Genomic DNA, 20,049 nt, shown 5'->3' with positions numbered 1-20,049 from the left:
TGTGTATGTGTATGTGTATGTGTATGTGTATGTGTGTAAAAATATCAACAAAATTATATAAATATATACTTTACTTGGAAACTATTGCAACTATAAATTACTATAACTATTACTACTACTACTACTAATAATATTTTTGTGTGGAAATTTTTAATACACTTCAATGTATTAAATAAAAACAACCTATAATTAAACAATTTACTAAAAATTTTTAAAAAATTTCCCTTGACAATTTTATTATTAATACATCAAGATAACAATAACAACATTAGGATATTACACTAATGGGAAAGTTATATACCATTTAATACAAACAAACAACAAAATTAATTATAAAATAAAACTATACTTACTTTTGTATGATAAGCTTTGATGATGTCTTACTATTATTATTATTATTATTAATAGTAGTTGTATTAGACTTTAATTTCAAACTATCGCATAGATTGTCGATATTATTATTATTTTGTTTGACTACCGGTGCCATCATTGATGACGGCGATGATGATGATGATAAGCTACCATTGCTTAAATATGACTGTCCTTTATTATTATCATTATTATCGATAATTTTATTATTATTATTATTATTATTGGTTTTATAGGCGAGTATTTGTTTTTTTAGACTTTTATTTTCTGTATCCAATTGTTGTAGTCTATCGTTTGATAATTTCCATACATGCTCTAGATATTCCTCTACCTCCTAGTGCGCCAAAAAATTGACATACAGGTGCCCATAATAGTGAGACATATTAAATGTAGGAAAGGGTGAAAAAAATAAAAATATTTAATATATAATAATATAGTTTAGTATCGTTTAATTTACAGTTAATATCTATATATATATATATATATATGACTTAATAGATAGCTATCTATTAGTATTATTATTATTAGTTAACTATTATATTATAACCCCTATATATTATATATAATTAATAGTCAATATATTTTACTAATAACTATGTATTTTGTTATATTTTTTTAAAATAAAATAAATTGATATATAAACTAAATAACCATTTGAATTGATTGAATGAATTTTACAAATTTATTAATTAAGTTTTTTGTTTTGTTTTAAATACCCGTAAATTGTTTACAACAATAATAAAATCGGGTCACAAAATGCTAGTGAATATATACAATAGATTTCCACTTATTATATATCATATTATTATTATTATATTTATTAAGTATTATTGAAAAACATTTACTTAATTTTTTTATTCATTCATAAAGAAAATTAGTTTTATTTCACCAAAAAATATAAATTTCAACTAATATTTTTCAATAGTAAATAATTTTCACTTTCAATAAAATAATAATAATAATAATACTTTACTTACAATTAACATAATTTCTAATACAAAAAACTAATAATAATTATTATTATTACTTGTATTTTGTATTTTGTAAATAAATAATATTTTGTTTGTTTGTTTTTATTTAGAAAAAAACTAAAAAATTAGTTTAAAAAAATACAAAATTTTTATATTTATTCAAATCAAACTTTAACTATTAATTTTTTTTAAAAATAAATTTGAATAATATTAGATTTAATAAATATTATAACTTAAATCAAAATTAATTAATGAAAATTTTATATGTAATATATTATAATAATAATAATATATAGAGAAATACAAATAAATGTTAACAATACTAATAATTATAAATAAATTTTAATATATAGAGTATCTTTTATTTTATTTATTGTTTAAAAAAATAAATAAATATTATTTACATAAAATTTACATTAATTTTTTTTAATAGTAATTTTTATTAATTTCAATTAACTCAACAAGATTTCTAACATTTATTATAATTACAATATTGAATAACTTTATCATTATTAAAAAAAATTATATTAAATATATAATTATTAATCATTATATTTTGGTGTATGACTGTATTTATGGGTGTTATATTGTATTCACCCTTTAATATAACTAATTAAAAAAATAAATTTAATAAACGTATATATAATAATAATAAAATATAATCTAAATTGAATAGTAAATTGAATATTAAAATTTAATTATTATTTAAATATTATATAATATTGTAAACTATAGTATCATATTTATGTAACTAACATATACTGTATATATATATATATATATATATATATATATATATATATATAGTTTACAATATTATATAATATTTAAATAATAATTAAATTTAATATATATATATAAACAGTAATATTTAAGAGATAACAATATATTTATACACCCATTAATTATACAAAATAAATATTTTTTAATAAAAATATATATAACTATATGTATATATTCAATAAGATTTTTTTAAAACTAAATAAAATTTCCCAAAAAAATATATATAAATATTTGAATAGTTAATTAAACTTATAATTAATGAAAACAAAAACATTGACAAAAATAATTAAAATCAAATAATAATAATAACATTTTTTGTTGAAAAAAAACTCTACAATAACTACATATTTTTTGAAAATAATTTTAATGACTTAAAAAATAAATAAATAAATATAAAAATGTTTGAATTTAAATTAAACTAATAACTTGTAATAAAATAATTCAAATTTTAATTAATTAATAAATAAAAGTCTAATTGAAACAATAAATAAAAAATAATTTTTATATAATACTAAAACTATATTAGTTAAACTAAAAAATTATTAACTAAAAATTATTAACTAATTATTATTAACTAAAATTATTAACTATAATTTTTAACTACAATTTTTAATTACAATTTTTAACTACAATTATTTACTGCAATTATTAACTATAAATTATTAACTATAAATTATTAACTATAAATTATTAACTAAAATTAGTAACTAACATTATTAACTAACATTATTAACTATAATTATTAGCTATAAATTATTAACTATAAATTATTAACTTTAAATTATTAAACTATAAATTATTAAACTATAAATTATTAACTTTAAATTGTTAACTATAATTTTTAACTACAATTTTTAACTACAATTTTTAATTACAATTTTTAACTGCAATTATTAACTACAATTATAAACTATAAATATTAACTTTAAATTATTAAACTATAAATTATTAAACTATAAATTATTAACTTTAAATTATTAACTTTAAATTGTTAACTATAATTTTTAACTACAATTTTTAACTACAATTTTTAATTACAATTTTTAACTGCAATTATTAACTACAATTATAAACTATAAATATTAACTTTAAATTATTAAACTATAAATTATTAAACTATAAATTATTAACTATACTTATTAACTAATTATTATTAACTATAATTAATTAATCAAAAATTCATACAAACCTTGAGATCCTGTTCATGTTGTCGATGAAGTTTGTCGATCTGCCGGCGCAACGATTGGCAATTGGTTTCGGCGTCGACCAGCCATCGCCAACAGTGCGGTAATTTTTGGCCATCAGTTAGCACTGTTACGTCCAGGCCTTCCTGCAGGAAACGGTTGGATAGGGCCAGCCGTTCGTCATCACCACTGGCCTGTTGTTGTGGTTGATTGAGTGGACAGGTATTAGATTTAGGAGACAATAGTTTATTAGAAAATATATTCATTTAATTATATATTATTAGTAAAAATAGTAATTTTTTATTTATAATTATAATTATAATAGTTATCAACTTATTTATAAATTATATTTAAAAAATATTATTTAATAATAAAAATTATTATTATTATTATTATTAAGTAGTAATTTATTTTTATATATTAGATTTAAACTGTAATAATAATAATAATTATTAATTATTATTATTACCATTAAATGGCTATTAATATTTTGTTGTAATTTTATAAATATTATTTATTTTGATTTTCTATGTCATTAACAAATACAATAAACACATAAAAATAATTTTTGGTTGCTATCACTAAATATATGATAATTTTGTGTGATTTTTATAAATATAAACACAAAAATTTAATTTTCCATTGAATTATATATATATATATATATATATATATATATATATGTATATATATTTTTCAACTAAAATAAACTAATATCTTATCAATAATTTTAAACATATATATTATTGATTTGACAATTTTGACTCTATATCTATAAAAATTTTCAAATAAATTATCAAATTTTTGACATTATTTTTATCTATATTTGTTATCAATTGATATATTGTAAACTAAATTAGATTAAATCAATATAATATTGAAAAAAATAATTATTTTGTATAATTATAATAATTGTTACAAAAATAAACAAATAAATTAAAAATAATTTTTTTTAAAAAAACAAATTACATATTTATGATTATCATTGTCCCATAGTTTCCAAAATCCCATTTAATGGTATAATTTTTTTTTTAAAAAGTTTTAATTAAAATATTAAATATAATAATAATATATTTTGTTTTAAAAAAATATATTTACAACACATTAGTGAATGAATGTGTTTAAAACAAATCAATAAAAAAATTATTCAATTAATTATTAAATATTAAATGTTTTTTCAATAATTATTTAATTATTTAAACACAAAACACATTACATATTTAAATATTATTATTATTATTATTATTTAAAAATTTTCTGTTTATATGTCAATAGTTTAAATAAAATGACAGTAAAGTGTTTTTTGTTATTATTTTCTTAAATATTTTAATAATAAATAACACATAAAACACACAAATATTTAAATTTTTAAATACAAAAACAATAAGTTATTCAATAATTTTTTAAAACTATAAAATCGTTTTCATTGTTGAGATAATTTCCAAATCATTACTATATATTATAACATTAAAAACATTATTATTATTATAAAACTATAGTTTAAATTATTTAAAATAAAATTATTATTAATTTAAAAATTGTTATATAATTGTAGTTATAATTAGTTGTATTAAAACACACGACTATCCATTAGTTAGTATTAATAATACTAATAAGTTAAAGATATTATAAGTTATTATAACACAACTTGTATCACAAAAATAATTAATAAAAACTGAGTAAAAAAAACTTTTATTTTATCCAAAAAATTATATATAATATATATAAATCTCTAAATCATTTTGATATACTGTATATTATATGTAATATATATATATATATATATATATATGACATCAAAAATCAGATTAAAATTTATTTAGCTTTTGTTGTTAACTAAAACTGTATTATTAATAGAGAAAATAAAAACAAAACAAAAAACTAAAAATAATATACAATTAAATATAATAATAATAACACTAACACTAATAAATTAATTTAATTGCCTTCAAAACAATTTGATTGGAAAAATTAAAAAATTAAAACCACAAATAAAATTAAATTTAATATATATTTTTTGCTTTAAACAACAATCAGATAATACCACATAATAAACAAAATCAAAATTTAAAAAAATTAAGTTTTGTGGCCTATAAAAAATATTTTTTAAAAAATAATAATTTATACACTATATTGAAATAAATAATTTAATTTATGTTAAAATTATTTAAAATGTAGTTTTAATTTTACAGTAAATTTTATAATAATTTACAAAACAATAATAAATTTTATAATAAACTAAAAATCATTTAACACTTTTAATAATGTAATATTTCACAGTTAAATAAATAAATTGATTACAAAAAAATACGTATAACTACTACATAGTTAACACATTTATTAAAACAAAAAAATAAATTAAAATAATATTATCAATAATTGTGAACAACAACAACAATAATAATAAAATACATTATTTTTAATAATAATTTTTTCATAAAATAAAATTATTTTGTTGTTTATAATATTGTAATAATATTTTTCACCCAAATGTTATTGCATTAGCGATTGTAGTGGGAAAGTGTGTGGGGAATCGGGATCATACATGCATGCGCTCAGGTAGGCTCAGGTAATCATAATAATACCTGTTTATACATTACATTTGACGTTTTCAAATACAGTTATAAAGTAATGTAAAATATCATATGATTTATATATAAATTTTTTTTAAAAAAAACASTGAAAACTTGAAGGAAATTATTTTGTATGACAAACATATGCCTCATAAACACACACACACAYACACACACACACACACACACACACACACACACACACACACACACACACACATACATACATACATACACACACACACATACATATACACATACATACATACATATATATATATATATATACACACATACATACATACATATACACAGACACATACACATACACACACACACATAAATACACACACATACACACATACACACATACATATACACATACATACATACATATACACAGACACATACATACACACACATAAATACACACACATACATACACACATACACACACCTACACACACATACATACACACATACACACACACATAAACATACACATACACACACATACACTAAAAGCTTTTCAATGTATTAATTGTTTATTTGGTTTTATGGCTAATAAAACAAAACAAAATTTTTATAAAAAACGGGATCAAAAACGGGAACACCATTAGACTCTCGTTAGGGTTGATCAGTCAAGTCTAGTGCCTTTCAATTAATAAATCCAATAAATATCTACAAAAAATTGTGTATTATATATATATATGTATACCGGTATATATGTAGTGATTGCAAGTGAGTGAGTGAGTGAGTGAGTGAGAGAGAGAGAGAGAGAGAGAGAGAGAGAGAGAGAGAGAGAGATTAATGTGAATTAATGTGAAAGAGATTTCAGTAAAAATTGTAATTAATTTTTTATTTCGTTTAAAACTAATTTTTTCACTTTTATAGCCAAAGAGATAAAAAATTTGTTTATAATTTTCTATACATTTATATCAAATAATTGTATAATGACTATCAAAATTAATAGCAATAGCAATAATAATAATAATAAATACAATCTATATTAAAATCCTATTAAATAATAATAATAGTGTGAATTATACCAATAAAATTATTATATTATTATTTTTAACATTATTATTATTATTATTAGGAAATAAATCATAGTATTAATATAATATTTATTAATTTAAACTAAAATAATCTATAATTGCCTTAAAAAACAAATTGTTTTAAAATAGTTTCTATATATATATATACTATATTTGAATTACGATAATACAGTATAACAGTATAATACTGTACTATTAATTTATATATATATATATATATATATATATATATATATATATATACTATACTACTACTACTACTACTACTACTACTACTACTACTACTACTACTACTACTACTACTACTACTACTACTACTACTACTACTACTGTATCTTTGATGATAAACAAGATATATAATTATATTTAGATATAATTACTTAATAATAATATTTTTTAAAAAAAATATTGGGGGATAAAAATGAGGATAACTTTTAACACACACACACACTCATACACATACACACAACTACTGTATGGATACACAACGTTTCAATCATCATATTATGTGATATGTTTTTTTTTTGGTATAAATTATCATATTTTTTTATTTAATATTATATATATAAGCTTAAGGCAACAAAAAATATATACAATATTTTATATATATATATACAGTATATAATGTAATGTATTATTACTTAATATTTAAATGTTTAAATGTTGATATAACTAAAATTATACAGTAGTTATACTGTATATACAGTATATGTTTTACTTATTTATTTTAGAAAATATTGTCTAAAATTTTGTTTTTTACCGATTTTTATATTAATTTTTTTTTCTAAAAAAAATTATTTTATTTTACATCAATGTTGTTGTTGTTGTTGTTTTTTGTCAACAAAAATAAATGGATAAATAAATAGCTAACAAAAAATTTCAATATATTTTTTTTATTATATATTGATTGACATGGCATAAAATTTTTCACCCCTCCGCCCCCCCCCCAAAAAAATAAGTGTATATAATTTCTAATAAATACTAAAACATATAATTGAAACATCTAAAAAAAATAATGTTACTTTCAATTAAAATTTTTAGATTAAAATATTTTTTTTATATGTTTTTATTATTTTTATTGAATGTATTTTTCTGATTCACACATCATTGGGTTTTTTTTGTATACATATTATATAACAATTATTATATAAGATATCAATATATATATACAGTATATATTGATAATATATTATATAAGATACAGTATATTATATAACATATTTATTATTTAACACATACAATCATCACAATAGCTATTATATCACTGGATATTCAATATATATTATTTAGTTTAAAATATCATAACTGATATCTCAATTTTTTTTCAATTGATTTTTATCAAACATAAAAAAACATACATATTTTACATGATATAATCAAAAGTTATTATTATTATTAATTTTACTTTTATATTATTATTTTTTTTTGAACAAAAAATGTTGATGACATGATCACGGTTTTCAATTATTATTATTTTTATTATTATTAATGATTATTATTATTATTAATAAGAAAATTTAAATTAAAAACTTTTAAAAAATTTGTCGATTACTATCATATCACATGATATCTGATATTTTTTTAAATATATTATTATTAAGTAATAATTGTTATATAAAATAAAATCTATAAGAAATCTAATATATAATATATATATATATATATTAAATAAAATGGGATAAAAAAAATGGGTAACGTTTTTGAGGAAAATTTGATATTAAAAAATAATTTTTGGTTTAACTCTTTATTTTACTTTATTTAAAAAAAATAAAATTTGCAAAATGTTTAACTGTCTCTAAGCTGATAATTAATTATAATTTTTTTTGGTTAAAATTATTTTATTTTTTTTTTGGTTTGTTTGGCAACAAAACACGCGTACAGTTAAAACACATATAAAGTTAGATTTATTTCAATTTTTTTTTAATTTTGGTACTAATATGGTATATATAAAGTGTTAAAAAATATACATAAAGATTATATATATACACAGTATATACTAGTTATAATAATTATTATTATTACAATACACTTACTGTACATTTGAAAACTATATATAAAAAAATTTAAAAAGTTTTAATGTTGTGATAATAATAATAATAATAATCTATTATCTTATTTATATATATTTTTTAAAAACTTATATTTAGCACACATTAGGCACTAAATATAATTTTTTTTTTTTGATATAACAATAATAATAATACAAATTATTTTATAGTACTCTATATTTAATAAAAAATATTTACTGTCTTTATTATTACATTAAATTTGATAATAATAATAATAATAATACTATAAATTATAACACTATTGTTGTATTCATTTATATTTAAACACCTATTTTTTCCCCAAAGTTATTATTTTATTATTATTATTATTATTACTACTAATAGTTATATTATATATTTATATAATATTATTGTTGTTGTATATCCCAGTGTATAATAAATAATTTTTTTTTTTAAAAAGATTATTTAATATAATAGTATTTTTAACACTCATTAACAAAACAATAACAATTGAAACAATTTTTATTTTATTACTATAATTATTATATATATTATACTTAATACTAACTAATACTGTTATATATACTGTTTTTTAATTTTAGGTAAAATATAAAAATCATATAAATATCATTAATTTTTTTTATTATTATTTTATCATATCATATGATAACATTTATATATATATATATCATATACTGTTATAATAACCTTAACATCAAACAAAAAAAAAATCTCAAAATAAATTTACATATATTTATGATTTTTTATTTTTAAAAAACAACGGTAGCTAAAACTTATACTATTGTATTAAAACAAATACATATATATATAAATATAAATTGATACAACTTTCAAAAAAATGTCAAATATAATTATCAAAAACAAAATGATAAAATATCTTATTTTATCTTATTTTTTAAAAATTATTTGATTAAATAATAATAATATGATATAAATCATTAATAGTATACTATATAATACACAACAAAAAATTAGATACAATTTTTTTGTTTGTTGTGTTAAAAATCCATATAATATATTGAAATTATCGATCAATCAATACTATATAGATGTCAAACAACATATTTAACATTTGATTTGATTGTTTTGATAATATATTTATATTATTAAGTAATTATTAAATAAATATATTTGATTAAAGAAAAATCATAATAATATTATATAAATTTTTTGCAAACATTAAGATAGCAATAAAAAAATTTACAAATATTTTGATAGATTATTATTATTATTTTTTTAAAAAATTATTATTATTTGGTTAAACACTTTCACTATTAATTATATTTTCAACTAAATACTTAACACAAATACTTGACAAATATATATATATATATATTACTATTAACCAACAAAATAATAATAATAATCATAAAAAATTTATAGTATTATTCAAGTATAGTATTTAAAATAAAAAACTTAATTATAAAAAATAATAGATAAATAAATAAATAAAATACTTTATTCATCCATTCATAAACATTTTTATTATGTAATATCATATATATATATATATATATATATATATATATATATATATATATATATATCATATATATATGTTTATTGTCTTATAAGATATCAACTAACATAAAATATATTTTTTATATATGTTAATGATTTTTTTGAGAAAAAAATCAAATTATAATTGAGTTCAAACTTGTAAAATATATAATGTATTTTTTCAACAACAAAAAAAAATTATTATATATACAGTATATATACTGTATATATTATGTGTGCGTTTAGTTGCGATAATAAAAAATTTACAACAACAAAAATTATTTCACAATAATCACAAAATTGATATTATTTTTTTTAAAAACAAATAATACATTTCACATAAAAAACATATATTTAAATATAATTTATGTATCAATAGAGAGAAGGTGAACATAAAAATCGATAAAAATCATAATAATAATAATAATAATTTTACAAAAATTTTTTTGAAGTTTCAATGAAATATTTTTACGCATGAATTTTATCATAATTTTTTAGTTATTGTTGTTGTTGTTGATTGAAAATTGGATATTATTATTAATATAATTAGTTTAATATATTAACTAAAAATAATTATAAAAATAAACATATTTAGAAAATATTGTATATAATAATAATAATTATTATTATTATTTGTTTAAGTTTTTTTAGAGATAAAGTTTAGGATCTTATTAATTAAATTTTAATTGTTTTTGACAACAAATATTATTATTATTAATATTTTTTGATAAGGATATTTCAAAATAAAAAAACAATTTATAGTATTATCAAATAAATAAATACTAAAAAATTTTAAAAATAATCTAATAATATTAAAAAATATAATTATGTTAAATATAAAAAATAATATTTACCATTATTAATGTTGCTAGTTGCTATTTATTATTATTATTATTATTATTTATATTTTATATCCATTATTGTTGAAAATAAAATTAATATAAATTATTATTATTTTTAATAACTTTCACATTAAACTCATGATTATAATGATAATCAATATTTATTTATTTTTTTATAATAACAATAATAACAACATTAATAAAATAAATTCAATAATAATAATAAATCACAAAAATTGTAATCAATTGCAAACACTATAAACATAATATTTATGGTTATTAACACTTGTAATAATCACTAACAATAATAATGTTAAATTAAATTTATTATTATTATTATATATTTATATTACCAACATAAATTTTCTTTAAAATATATATAAAGTTATCTGTTATACAGTATATTACAACAATAATTTATAAATATAACTTTATATATATAATTTATATAAAGTATATCACATATAAAAATAGATATGAAAAACACATTTCAATATATAGGCAGAGAATAAAAACACATTAAAGTTTTAAAAAAAATAAAATATAAAAATTTTATTATTATTATTGTCTGTATTTTTTCCCTCTATTTCTCTCTCTATTTTTATCTCTATCTCTCTCTCTGTTTTACACATACATAGAGAGAGAGAGAGTCTGTTTCTACATTAGAGTAGAGCTCAGGTATGGTATGGTATGGTATGTGATGTGTTTGTGGTGAGGAAAACAGTCAGTCAGAGAGAGAGAGAGAGAGAGAGAGAGAGAGAGAGAGAGAGAGAGAGAGAGAGAGAGAGAGTCCAACCCGAGGCGTGTCTAATATATATATATATAAAACATACATAAAAAACTAAATGCCATTAACTATAAACTACTTAAATAATACCTACCAGTGCTCTAAGTAAACGACATTAACTAACAAAACAAAACAAAAATTGGTTTTCTCTCTATTCAACGAAATATTTTTTTTGATATTAATTTAATTACGGGTGTAGTCGTCGTTGTCGTCAAAATGATTCAGATAGTAGTAGTAGTAGTAGTAGTAGTAGTGGTGATGGTATACTACCAGTGCCCACAATTGGACTACACTCTAGGTAACTGATTCATCATGATCAGCAAGCACTGGTATTATTAGGACTATCATCATTGTCATACTAGCTGAAATAGTACAGTACATGATATATAATATGTTGATGGCATTGCACCGGGAGGAGGGTGTTTACCCATTGGAGGGGAAAGGGATGTATTGTACGCAAACACACACACACACACACACACACACATAGATAGACAGACAAACTGCCTAATTATGTCTATGACATCACTACAGTAGGATTTTTTATATATAAAAAAATTATTTTAAATATATAAACATTTTTATATAAAAAAAATTTAGACAATTTTTTTGTGGGCACAACTTTATGGGAGGGATAGGGAGGGGGAGGGCAGGGAGTGGTGAGCTATACATATATATATAGCTTGCGTGTGTTTATTACGTATACATAATAATAATAATAATAAATGTTATATTAATAGACAGCTGAATATACATCTATTTTTTAACGATTTCTCTCTCTCTCTCTCTCTCTCTTTCAAACAAACATTTCATTGACACAAAAATAATAATAATAATAATATTTTTTATTCACATTTTATTCACAAGTATTGTTTCCATAGAAATATCTATTTATTATATATATATTTATTTATATTTATAAATACTTTAAACGTAATACTGTATTATTTATATTACTATATATATTATAATTTAATTGATTGAATAATATTTGTTTAATTCAATAAAAAAATAATTACAATAAAATATTCAGTACAGTTAATACAAATAACTGTAGTTTTTTAAAAAATAATTATTATTTATTTTTTGTAATAATTAAAATTTCTAATAATTAACTAAATTGGTTACAACAACAACAAAAATTGTGTTATTGTTACGACATTTTTTAAATATAATAAATTTTTACATTTTTGCTAATTTTGTAAATTAATACAAAAAAAATATTTGTTGTAATAACCTTAATTATTATAATTAATATTATTATTTAAAATTATAATATTAATAATAAACTAATTGACAATGACAATTTTCATAATATTCAATATTTTAAAAATTAAAAATTATATATATATATATATTATCTAGCTAATTTATTTAATTTGAATCACAATTTAAATTATTAGAAAAAATATTTCAAATTTTCAGGTTTTATATAATTAAATAATAATAATAATAATTTGTTGTTGTTGAATATATATTTATAATTACCAATAAAAAAATAGTATATATATATATAATTTTATTATAACTTGTAACTATTTAATTATTACTAAAATTACTAAACTTAAAATTTAAAAAAAATTAATGATTTATTTTAGATATTAAACAATTTATTTATATCATGTAATTTAAATTAATTGTTAACACTATATAATATTTTCATGAATTAAGATTATTTTTATCTTAAAATCTATTTTTTATTAAATTTAAATTTTTTTAAATTACTGCTCAAAATTACTGTCTAAATGTAGAATACATATTTAAATAACAAAAAAAATTATGTAAATTATATGTATTATACAAAGTAAATATCAAATGTGTAAATCAATGTTATTTTATTAAATATAAAACTGTAAAATAATAATTGATAACTTTATAAACTATATATTAATTTTTATTTATTAATTAAATGAGTTATCTTTTAGGACTCTATATAAGCTTATTATATATTAACCGGTAATATATATAAATACATATTTTTGCAATTATATACATATTATACATATACATAAAATAAATAATAAAATCTATCATTTATATCTAATGATATGGTAATATAATATTTAATAAAAAATAAAACTATTGATAATATTAATAATTTTTTTTATAAATTTATTTGTAAAATATACGGAATGAAAATATTAATATAAAAAAATACTATACAAACAATAACAATACAATTAGCAAAATATTTGACAATTTATTTGTTTTAAACATTATTATTATTAAAAAAAAATATTTTAATACAATTTAAATGTGAAACTAAATTATTTAAAAATATTTAATAATAAATTAGTTTATGATAAATGAAACCAAAAAACATATATATATAGTATATAATTATTTATTATTAAAAAAAACATATGTAATGATGTGATAATGTTTATGACATATCGGGGGCGCATATAAAGACCCGGTGCTGTTGTTGTAGCTGGTGATGACAGTGATGGTGGTAGTGGTGGTGGCCGCACATCCCGATTACTACATTTCGCCGCACTGTGAGATAAGCACCGGTATCTTTGGCTTATTGTTTGGACCCGTCGGTACATTTTCGATCTTTCTCATCACAAGCATACCGTCTATTACACGTCCTATTAATAATAATTGGACAAATAAAACAAAAAAAAAACAATTAAAAAACACAAATAAAGAGAGAGAGAGAGAGAGAGAGAGAGAGGTCTTAGAAATTACCGAAAACTACGTGTTTGTTGTCAAGAAAATCGCATTTAGCGCACGTAATGAAGAATTGGCAACCATTAGTGTCTTTACCGCTGTTGGCCTATTAGGGTGGAGTAGTAGTAGTAGTAGTAGTAGTAGTAGTAGTGGTGGTAGTAGTAGTAGTAGTAGTAGTAGTAGTAGTAGTAGTAGTAGTAGTARTAGTAGTAGTAGTAGTAGTAGTAGTAGTAGTAGTAGTAATAGTAGTAGTGGTGGTGGTGGTAGTAGTAGTAGTAGTAGTAGTAGTAGTAGTAGTGGTAGTAGTATTAGTAGTAGTGGTGGTGAAAGTAGTAATAGTAGTCATCGGGTATCGGGTAGTCATCATCAACACAAACGTCACGGAAAGTAATGATGAAGTACAGTATATATATATAAGAGATAACCACAAAAAAAACAATTCAATTATAGACTTATAGTTATACTAACTAATCAATCAATCAATCAATTTGGATATCAAAATACCGCATACCATCGACAGTAGTCCCGGAGCGTCGTGTTTGAGCATAAAGTTTTCATCGGGAAACTTGCCGCCACCGAAAATGGACATAATACCGGTGCCGTCATTCTAGCCGCCATGAAAAAGACAATCAATAATTATCGGGTGCAGTGCTATAACTAGATGGTCGGCCGGCCAACCAACCAACCAACCAACCGACCGATCGGCCGACTGAAACCAAATACATACGTTAACAAAGTCTCCCGACTGTACCATAAAGTCTTTGATTACCCGATGAAATGTAACCGATTTGAAACCAATGGGAACGCCGTCACGTTTGTACTCTCCGGTACAGAACTGTCTGTTAGAAGACAATGAAAAATAAATCAGTGGTCAGACATACGGGTGCAGAGTATAATAGACACTGACCTGAAATTTTCGGCCGTTTTCGGTACTACATCCGAGAATAGTTCCATTTTCATGCGGCCAACTTCGGTACTGCCGATTGTTATATCAAAAAATACGACCGGATTTGACGGATGCCTTAGCTGTTGCTGTAGTTGAGCCCAGTTTGACATTATTGTTAGGTTATTAGTGGCCACACGGGATGATTACCGACGGTATTAGTAATAATCCAAACAATCAGTCAATAATTGAATGATTGAAATAACATTGAAACACATGTGTTATATAGATTAAGTACTTTTTTATATATATCGAAAACTATAGTAAAATAGTTAGTAAAATGTAGTCAGAAATAGGACTTAATTGTCGCCTAATAATAACAATAACGTTACATAAATATTATTATTATTATTGTGTTTAACTGATAATTTGGTACTATTTAGTATAACCATCGAACTACTAATAACTTATATAATTTAGTATATATAAAATAGTCCCACTTTTATCACTTTATATAAACATTGATAGACTGTATTCAATGACTGATTGATTATTAGTTTTTTTTTCGGTCAATCAATCAATCAATCAGTCAATCAAATCGGCGGACAACACATCGGGACCCGAGAGGCCAGTGGTTTAGTAGTCAAAACAAGTAGAAAATGCCGGGCATTTACAGCGTGTATATCATCTCCCGAAGCGGTGGACTGATCTTCAACTACGATTGCGAGCATAACTTTGTCTCATCGGAAGTCGAAAAAACTTTCGGCTATCCGTTGGACATCAAACTGGATTATGTTCATCAAAAACTGGCCGTAACTTTTGGCCAACGGGACGGTATCCGAGGTCAGTGTTCGGTGGGAGAGAGAGAGAGATCCGCCGATAATTTTGTGTCCAATCAATCAAATAATTTTGTTGTTGTTGTTGTTGTTTAGTCGGCTACGCATTGTTGGCCATCAATGGCCAACCGCTGAGCGGCCGCAAAATGGACGACAAGGACGTAATGGACGATATATTGGCCAACGAAGAGAACTATCCGATTAATTTGAAGTACGTTTACTACGGGATATAGTAGTCGGTCGCTAACCAACCTTTTACAGACAGTTTACCCGACTATTAACTGACTGACCGACCGACCGATCAATTGAATTGAATAATTGTTTTCCAATTCATCCGATTATTACAGATTTGGTTTGCCGAGACTGACCACTAACGAGAAGATAGTATTGTCGTCGATGTTTCATTCGCTGTACGCCATCGCCGCCCTCCAGATCTGCAAAGGTTCGGCTACTAAAAGCTCGGGCGGCGGCGGCGGTGGCCTCGGCAGCGGTAAAGATCACCATCAAAACAATAGCAGCAAACGATTTATGAAAAGTTCGGGCATTGAAGTACTCGAAACCAATAATTTCCGTCTGAATTGTTTACAAACGACAACTGGTGTCAAGTTTTTGATTGTTAGCGATCTGACAGTTCCGGCCAACAAAGATCTGCTGTTGAAAAAAATTTATGAATTATATACCGATTACGCCCTCAAGAATCCATTTTATTCGCTGGATATGCCCATCAGGTTTGGGATCAATTGATTCAAAAAAAATTTTTTAATGGATATCTTATAATAAGATAATAATTGTTTTATTTTTAATATTTCATTATTTCAGATGTGATTTATTTGATTCAAATCTTCAGTCAATACTCGAACAAAACGAAAGGCAACCGATTATTAACAATGTCTGATACCATCAACATTGACAACGACGACATCGACATCATCATCATCGACGACATCGACATCCAGCTCCACAAACCAATTGTGATGATGATATCAACTGATTGTTTGTTGTTTTGTTATATAATTTAAATCTTAAAAAATTAATAATTTATTTATTATTTATTTGATTATCAAAGAGTTATTATTAACGTATAAATTATTTTTTATATATAAAGTTATTATAAATTTTAATATAAATTCAATTGTAATTTAAATCAATTAACGAGTTGTTAGGCAATACAACAACAACAACACTATTGGTTTTGTTGTTTCGGTAAACCCGTCGACATGTCCAACAATGACTGGTCATCATCGGTTAATACTTGAGGACCGGAACCGATACGTGTACTGATAACATAGCGTAGCGAACCATTAACAATATCGGCCGGCATTTTGTCAAAGTGTCGGCTCAGATCGTCGTCTAACTGATGATCAGCAGCAGCAGCAGCACTAGTTTGGCCATCAATTGGCTGGCCTTTGACAATGAGATCCGGTTGCCATTTGCGTAACAATTGTATAACATTGGGAACATCCGGAGCCAATAGATAGAGACAGGCATTGGGTCCGGCATCGTAGGTATAGCCGAGTCGATTCTGGCCATAATAGTCGTTAAATTTGTGACAAAAACGTCGGATCGCACGCGACGTATCGTTCATGTACTGCAGCGGCGGATATGTGTCCTCACAAGTGGCGTGCATTTGATTACTTTCGCGTATCGCTATTTCGGCGAACCGATGAAAGTCGCGATCTTTGATAGCACGGGTCATGGCCTGGATTTTATCGGGCATTTCCTTCAAACGTTGTTGCATTAGCCGACTGGTCTGGACAGTCAGTTGCATACCCGACGTACTGCTCGTATCTTTTTGCGTATCCCTAACAACCAATACCAGTACACGCATTTCGGGCCAATAGTTTTCGTCGACAATCTGTCGGGCCACTGATGTTTCGTTATCGTGGCCAGCAATCCACTGGACAAAACCGCCGTAAACCGATCGACAAGCACTGCCCGAACCGATTCGGGCCAACGTTGATATGCGTTCCGCCGAATCAATACCGTAGAGTTTGGCCAACGCATACATAAGGCAAGCGTAGCCGGCAGCCGACGAGGCCAGTCCGGCAGCCGTCGGAAAATTGTTTACCGAACAAATGTGCAATCGTTGGCCAATCCAGTCGACGGTCGATATTTTGCGGACTAAACAACAAACAAACAAATAAAAAGTTTTTATTTAACTCTCAATAAAAAAACATTATTATTATTATATCAATTGATTATTACTCTGATTAAGACAATTGACCAGCCGTTTGTTGGCCGCAATGTCCACTTTCTGGCCATTCAACCACATTTGATCTTCGGTAAATTCGGCCGATGTGGCCACCGATGTTTTGGCACACATATCATCTATAGATAGGGTACCGCTAATTGAGTCGTTCAATGGTATTATAATATCCTCATCCCGTTTGCCCCCTATTTTATGCGGAAATAAATAATTAATTAATTAAATAAAATAATTAAATATAATTTGTTTTAACTAAAGTAATAATAATAATAATAACTTACAATATTTAATAACCGCAATATTTACCGGCGCTCTTACGGTAATTGATTTCATTGTAATATAGTTTTAATGAATTATATTTTGTTAATAATTTTTTTTTTGATGATACCTATTATTATTAACTAATTATTATTAATAGTTTTTAACAATTTTTGTTTAAAAAAACAAATTAAGACTTTATTATAATTTAGATTTATTTTTAAATGTTAAATATTGTTATGTTTTTCCTCTTTTTTCTTAAAAAAAAGTTAAAATATATCACAAAATATTAAAATTTTAATAACAAAAATAGTTTTTTTATTTTAAATATCGCAGGAAATGTCTTAATTACTGTCAATATAAATATTTTTTAAATTTTAAATAAATTATTAGTTGGTTTCAAATTACATCAAAATTATTACAACAAAAAAATCACATTATAATTAAAAACTTTTAAATAATAATAATAATAATCAAATTGAGTTTAAGTTAACACGTTTTATAAAAAAAATACTACTAATAATAATACCGACAATAAAAATATTTTAACAACAAATCGATAAACAATTTAATGCCTAAAATAATAACTATTAAAATAAAAACTATTTCAAGTATTCACAAAATCTAATAATAATATTAATGATAAACACTTGTTATATATATATATAATTCAAAAATAAATTAAATAACAAGTAATATCACATTACATAAGTTTTTTTAAATATAAAAAACCTGATCAACAAGTTTTTTAAATATTAGAAATACAAAACAAAAAATAATTTAAATAAATTAAACGATTATTTTTAAAAAAAACTCATCAAAACTTTATAATAACCGCATTTTCCAAATAAAGTTTTTTTTAATTTTTTTTTTGTTGAGAAAAAACAATTCAATTTAATAATATATTAATAACTTTTTTTTTAAAATAAAATATTTTATAATAATAATTATTATATATATATATCATATATTACTAAATGTATATTAAATATATAATTTTTATATTTTATATTTTATATTTACACAATCATCATCACTAATAAAATTTAATATATTAAATATAAAAATTATTATTATTAATTAATTTATGTAATTA

At 21.8% G+C, this 20,049-nt stretch overlaps 4 protein-coding genes across 4 annotated transcripts; 1 reads left to right on the top strand and 3 right to left on the bottom strand.

Moving 5' to 3' along the window:
- Nucleotides 1-349: 349 nt before the first annotated feature.
- Nucleotides 350-3,806, bottom strand: LOC128962819 (ABC transporter H family member 2-like). Its single transcript, XM_054309220.1, has 3 exons — nucleotides 3,777-3,806; nucleotides 3,313-3,501; nucleotides 350-703 (listed from the first exon to the last, which is right to left on the bottom strand). The coding sequence occupies exons 1-3, from the start codon at nucleotides 3,777-3,779 to the stop codon at nucleotides 350-352; spliced, it is 546 nt and encodes a 181-aa protein (XP_054165195.1). The 5' UTR covers nucleotides 3,780-3,806.
- Nucleotides 3,807-14,483: 10,677 nt separating this feature from the next.
- On the bottom strand, nucleotides 14,484-15,939 carry LOC128962586 (peptidyl-prolyl cis-trans isomerase H-like). Its single transcript, XM_054308969.1, has 5 exons — nucleotides 15,678-15,939; nucleotides 15,498-15,609; nucleotides 15,282-15,377; nucleotides 14,789-14,876; nucleotides 14,484-14,688 (listed from the first exon to the last, which is right to left on the bottom strand). Exons 1-5 carry the CDS (start codon nucleotides 15,824-15,826, stop codon nucleotides 14,579-14,581), a joined length of 555 nt encoding a protein of 184 aa, XP_054164944.1. The 5' UTR covers nucleotides 15,827-15,939; the 3' UTR covers nucleotides 14,484-14,578.
- Nucleotides 15,940-16,156: 217 nt separating this feature from the next.
- On the top strand, nucleotides 16,157-17,474 carry LOC128962206 (trafficking protein particle complex subunit 4-like). Its single transcript, XM_054308560.1, has 4 exons — nucleotides 16,157-16,496; nucleotides 16,586-16,700; nucleotides 16,837-17,217; nucleotides 17,309-17,474. Exons 1-4 carry the CDS (start codon nucleotides 16,313-16,315, stop codon nucleotides 17,382-17,384), a joined length of 756 nt encoding a protein of 251 aa, XP_054164535.1. The 5' UTR covers nucleotides 16,157-16,312; the 3' UTR covers nucleotides 17,385-17,474.
- Nucleotides 17,475-17,645: 171 nt separating this feature from the next.
- LOC128962115 (diphosphomevalonate decarboxylase-like) lies at nucleotides 17,646-19,033 on the bottom strand. Its single transcript, XM_054308455.1, has 3 exons — nucleotides 18,977-19,033; nucleotides 18,695-18,883; nucleotides 17,646-18,610 (listed from the first exon to the last, which is right to left on the bottom strand). The coding sequence occupies exons 1-3, from the start codon at nucleotides 19,026-19,028 to the stop codon at nucleotides 17,673-17,675; spliced, it is 1,179 nt and encodes a 392-aa protein (XP_054164430.1). The 5' UTR covers nucleotides 19,029-19,033; the 3' UTR covers nucleotides 17,646-17,672.
- Between the last annotated feature and the right edge of the window lie 1,016 nt (nucleotides 19,034-20,049).

This window comes from Oppia nitens, unplaced genomic scaffold (genome assembly GCF_028296485.1).
Source record: "Oppia nitens isolate AA-2021 unplaced genomic scaffold, nextdenovo-longstitch-racon4-pilon3 scaffold6_pilon_pilon_pilon, whole genome shotgun sequence".
Classification (NCBI taxonomy): Eukaryota; Metazoa; Arthropoda; class Arachnida; order Sarcoptiformes; family Oppiidae; genus Oppia; species Oppia nitens.
The sequence above is the reverse complement of the archived record's forward strand: the minus strand, read 5'-3'. Positions and strand labels throughout refer to the sequence as shown.

Bases quoted from the DNA above. Each gene is read 5' to 3' on its own strand.
- LOC128962586 (XM_054308969.1), bottom strand. From the start codon at position 15,826: ATGTCAAACTGGGCTCAACTACAGCAACAGCTAAGGCATCCGTCAAAT. The intron at 15,610-15,677 runs GTCAGTGTCTAT...GTCTTCTAACAG, and splicing joins AAAACGGCCGAAAATTTCAG to ACAGTTCTGTACCGGAGAGT. The intron at 14,877-15,281 runs GTATGCGGTATT...CCACCCTAATAG, and splicing joins CTCCGGGACTACTGTCGATG to GCCAACAGCGGTAAAGACAC.
- LOC128962115 (XM_054308455.1), bottom strand. From the start codon at position 19,028: ATGAAATCAATTACCGTAAGAGCGCCGGTAAATATTGCGGTTATTAAA. The intron at 18,884-18,976 runs GTAAGTTATTAT...CGCATAAAATAG, and splicing joins TATTGCGGTTATTAAATATT to GGGGCAAACGGGATGAGGAT. The intron at 18,611-18,694 runs GTAATAATCAAT...TTTGTTGTTTAG, and splicing joins GGTCAATTGTCTTAATCAGA to TCCGCAAAATATCGACCGTC.
- LOC128962819 (XM_054309220.1), bottom strand. The intron at 704-3,312 runs GTTTGTATGAAT...TTGGCGCACTAG, and splicing joins AACATGAACAGGATCTCAAG to GAGGTAGAGGAATATCTAGA.
- LOC128962206 (XM_054308560.1), top strand. From the start codon at position 16,313: ATGCCGGGCATTTACAGCGTGTATATCATCTCCCGAAGCGGTGGACTG. The intron at 16,497-16,585 runs GTCAGTGTTCGG...GTTGTTGTTTAG, and splicing joins CCAACGGGACGGTATCCGAG to TCGGCTACGCATTGTTGGCC. The intron at 17,218-17,308 runs GTTTGGGATCAA...TCATTATTTCAG, and splicing joins TCGCTGGATATGCCCATCAG to ATGTGATTTATTTGATTCAA.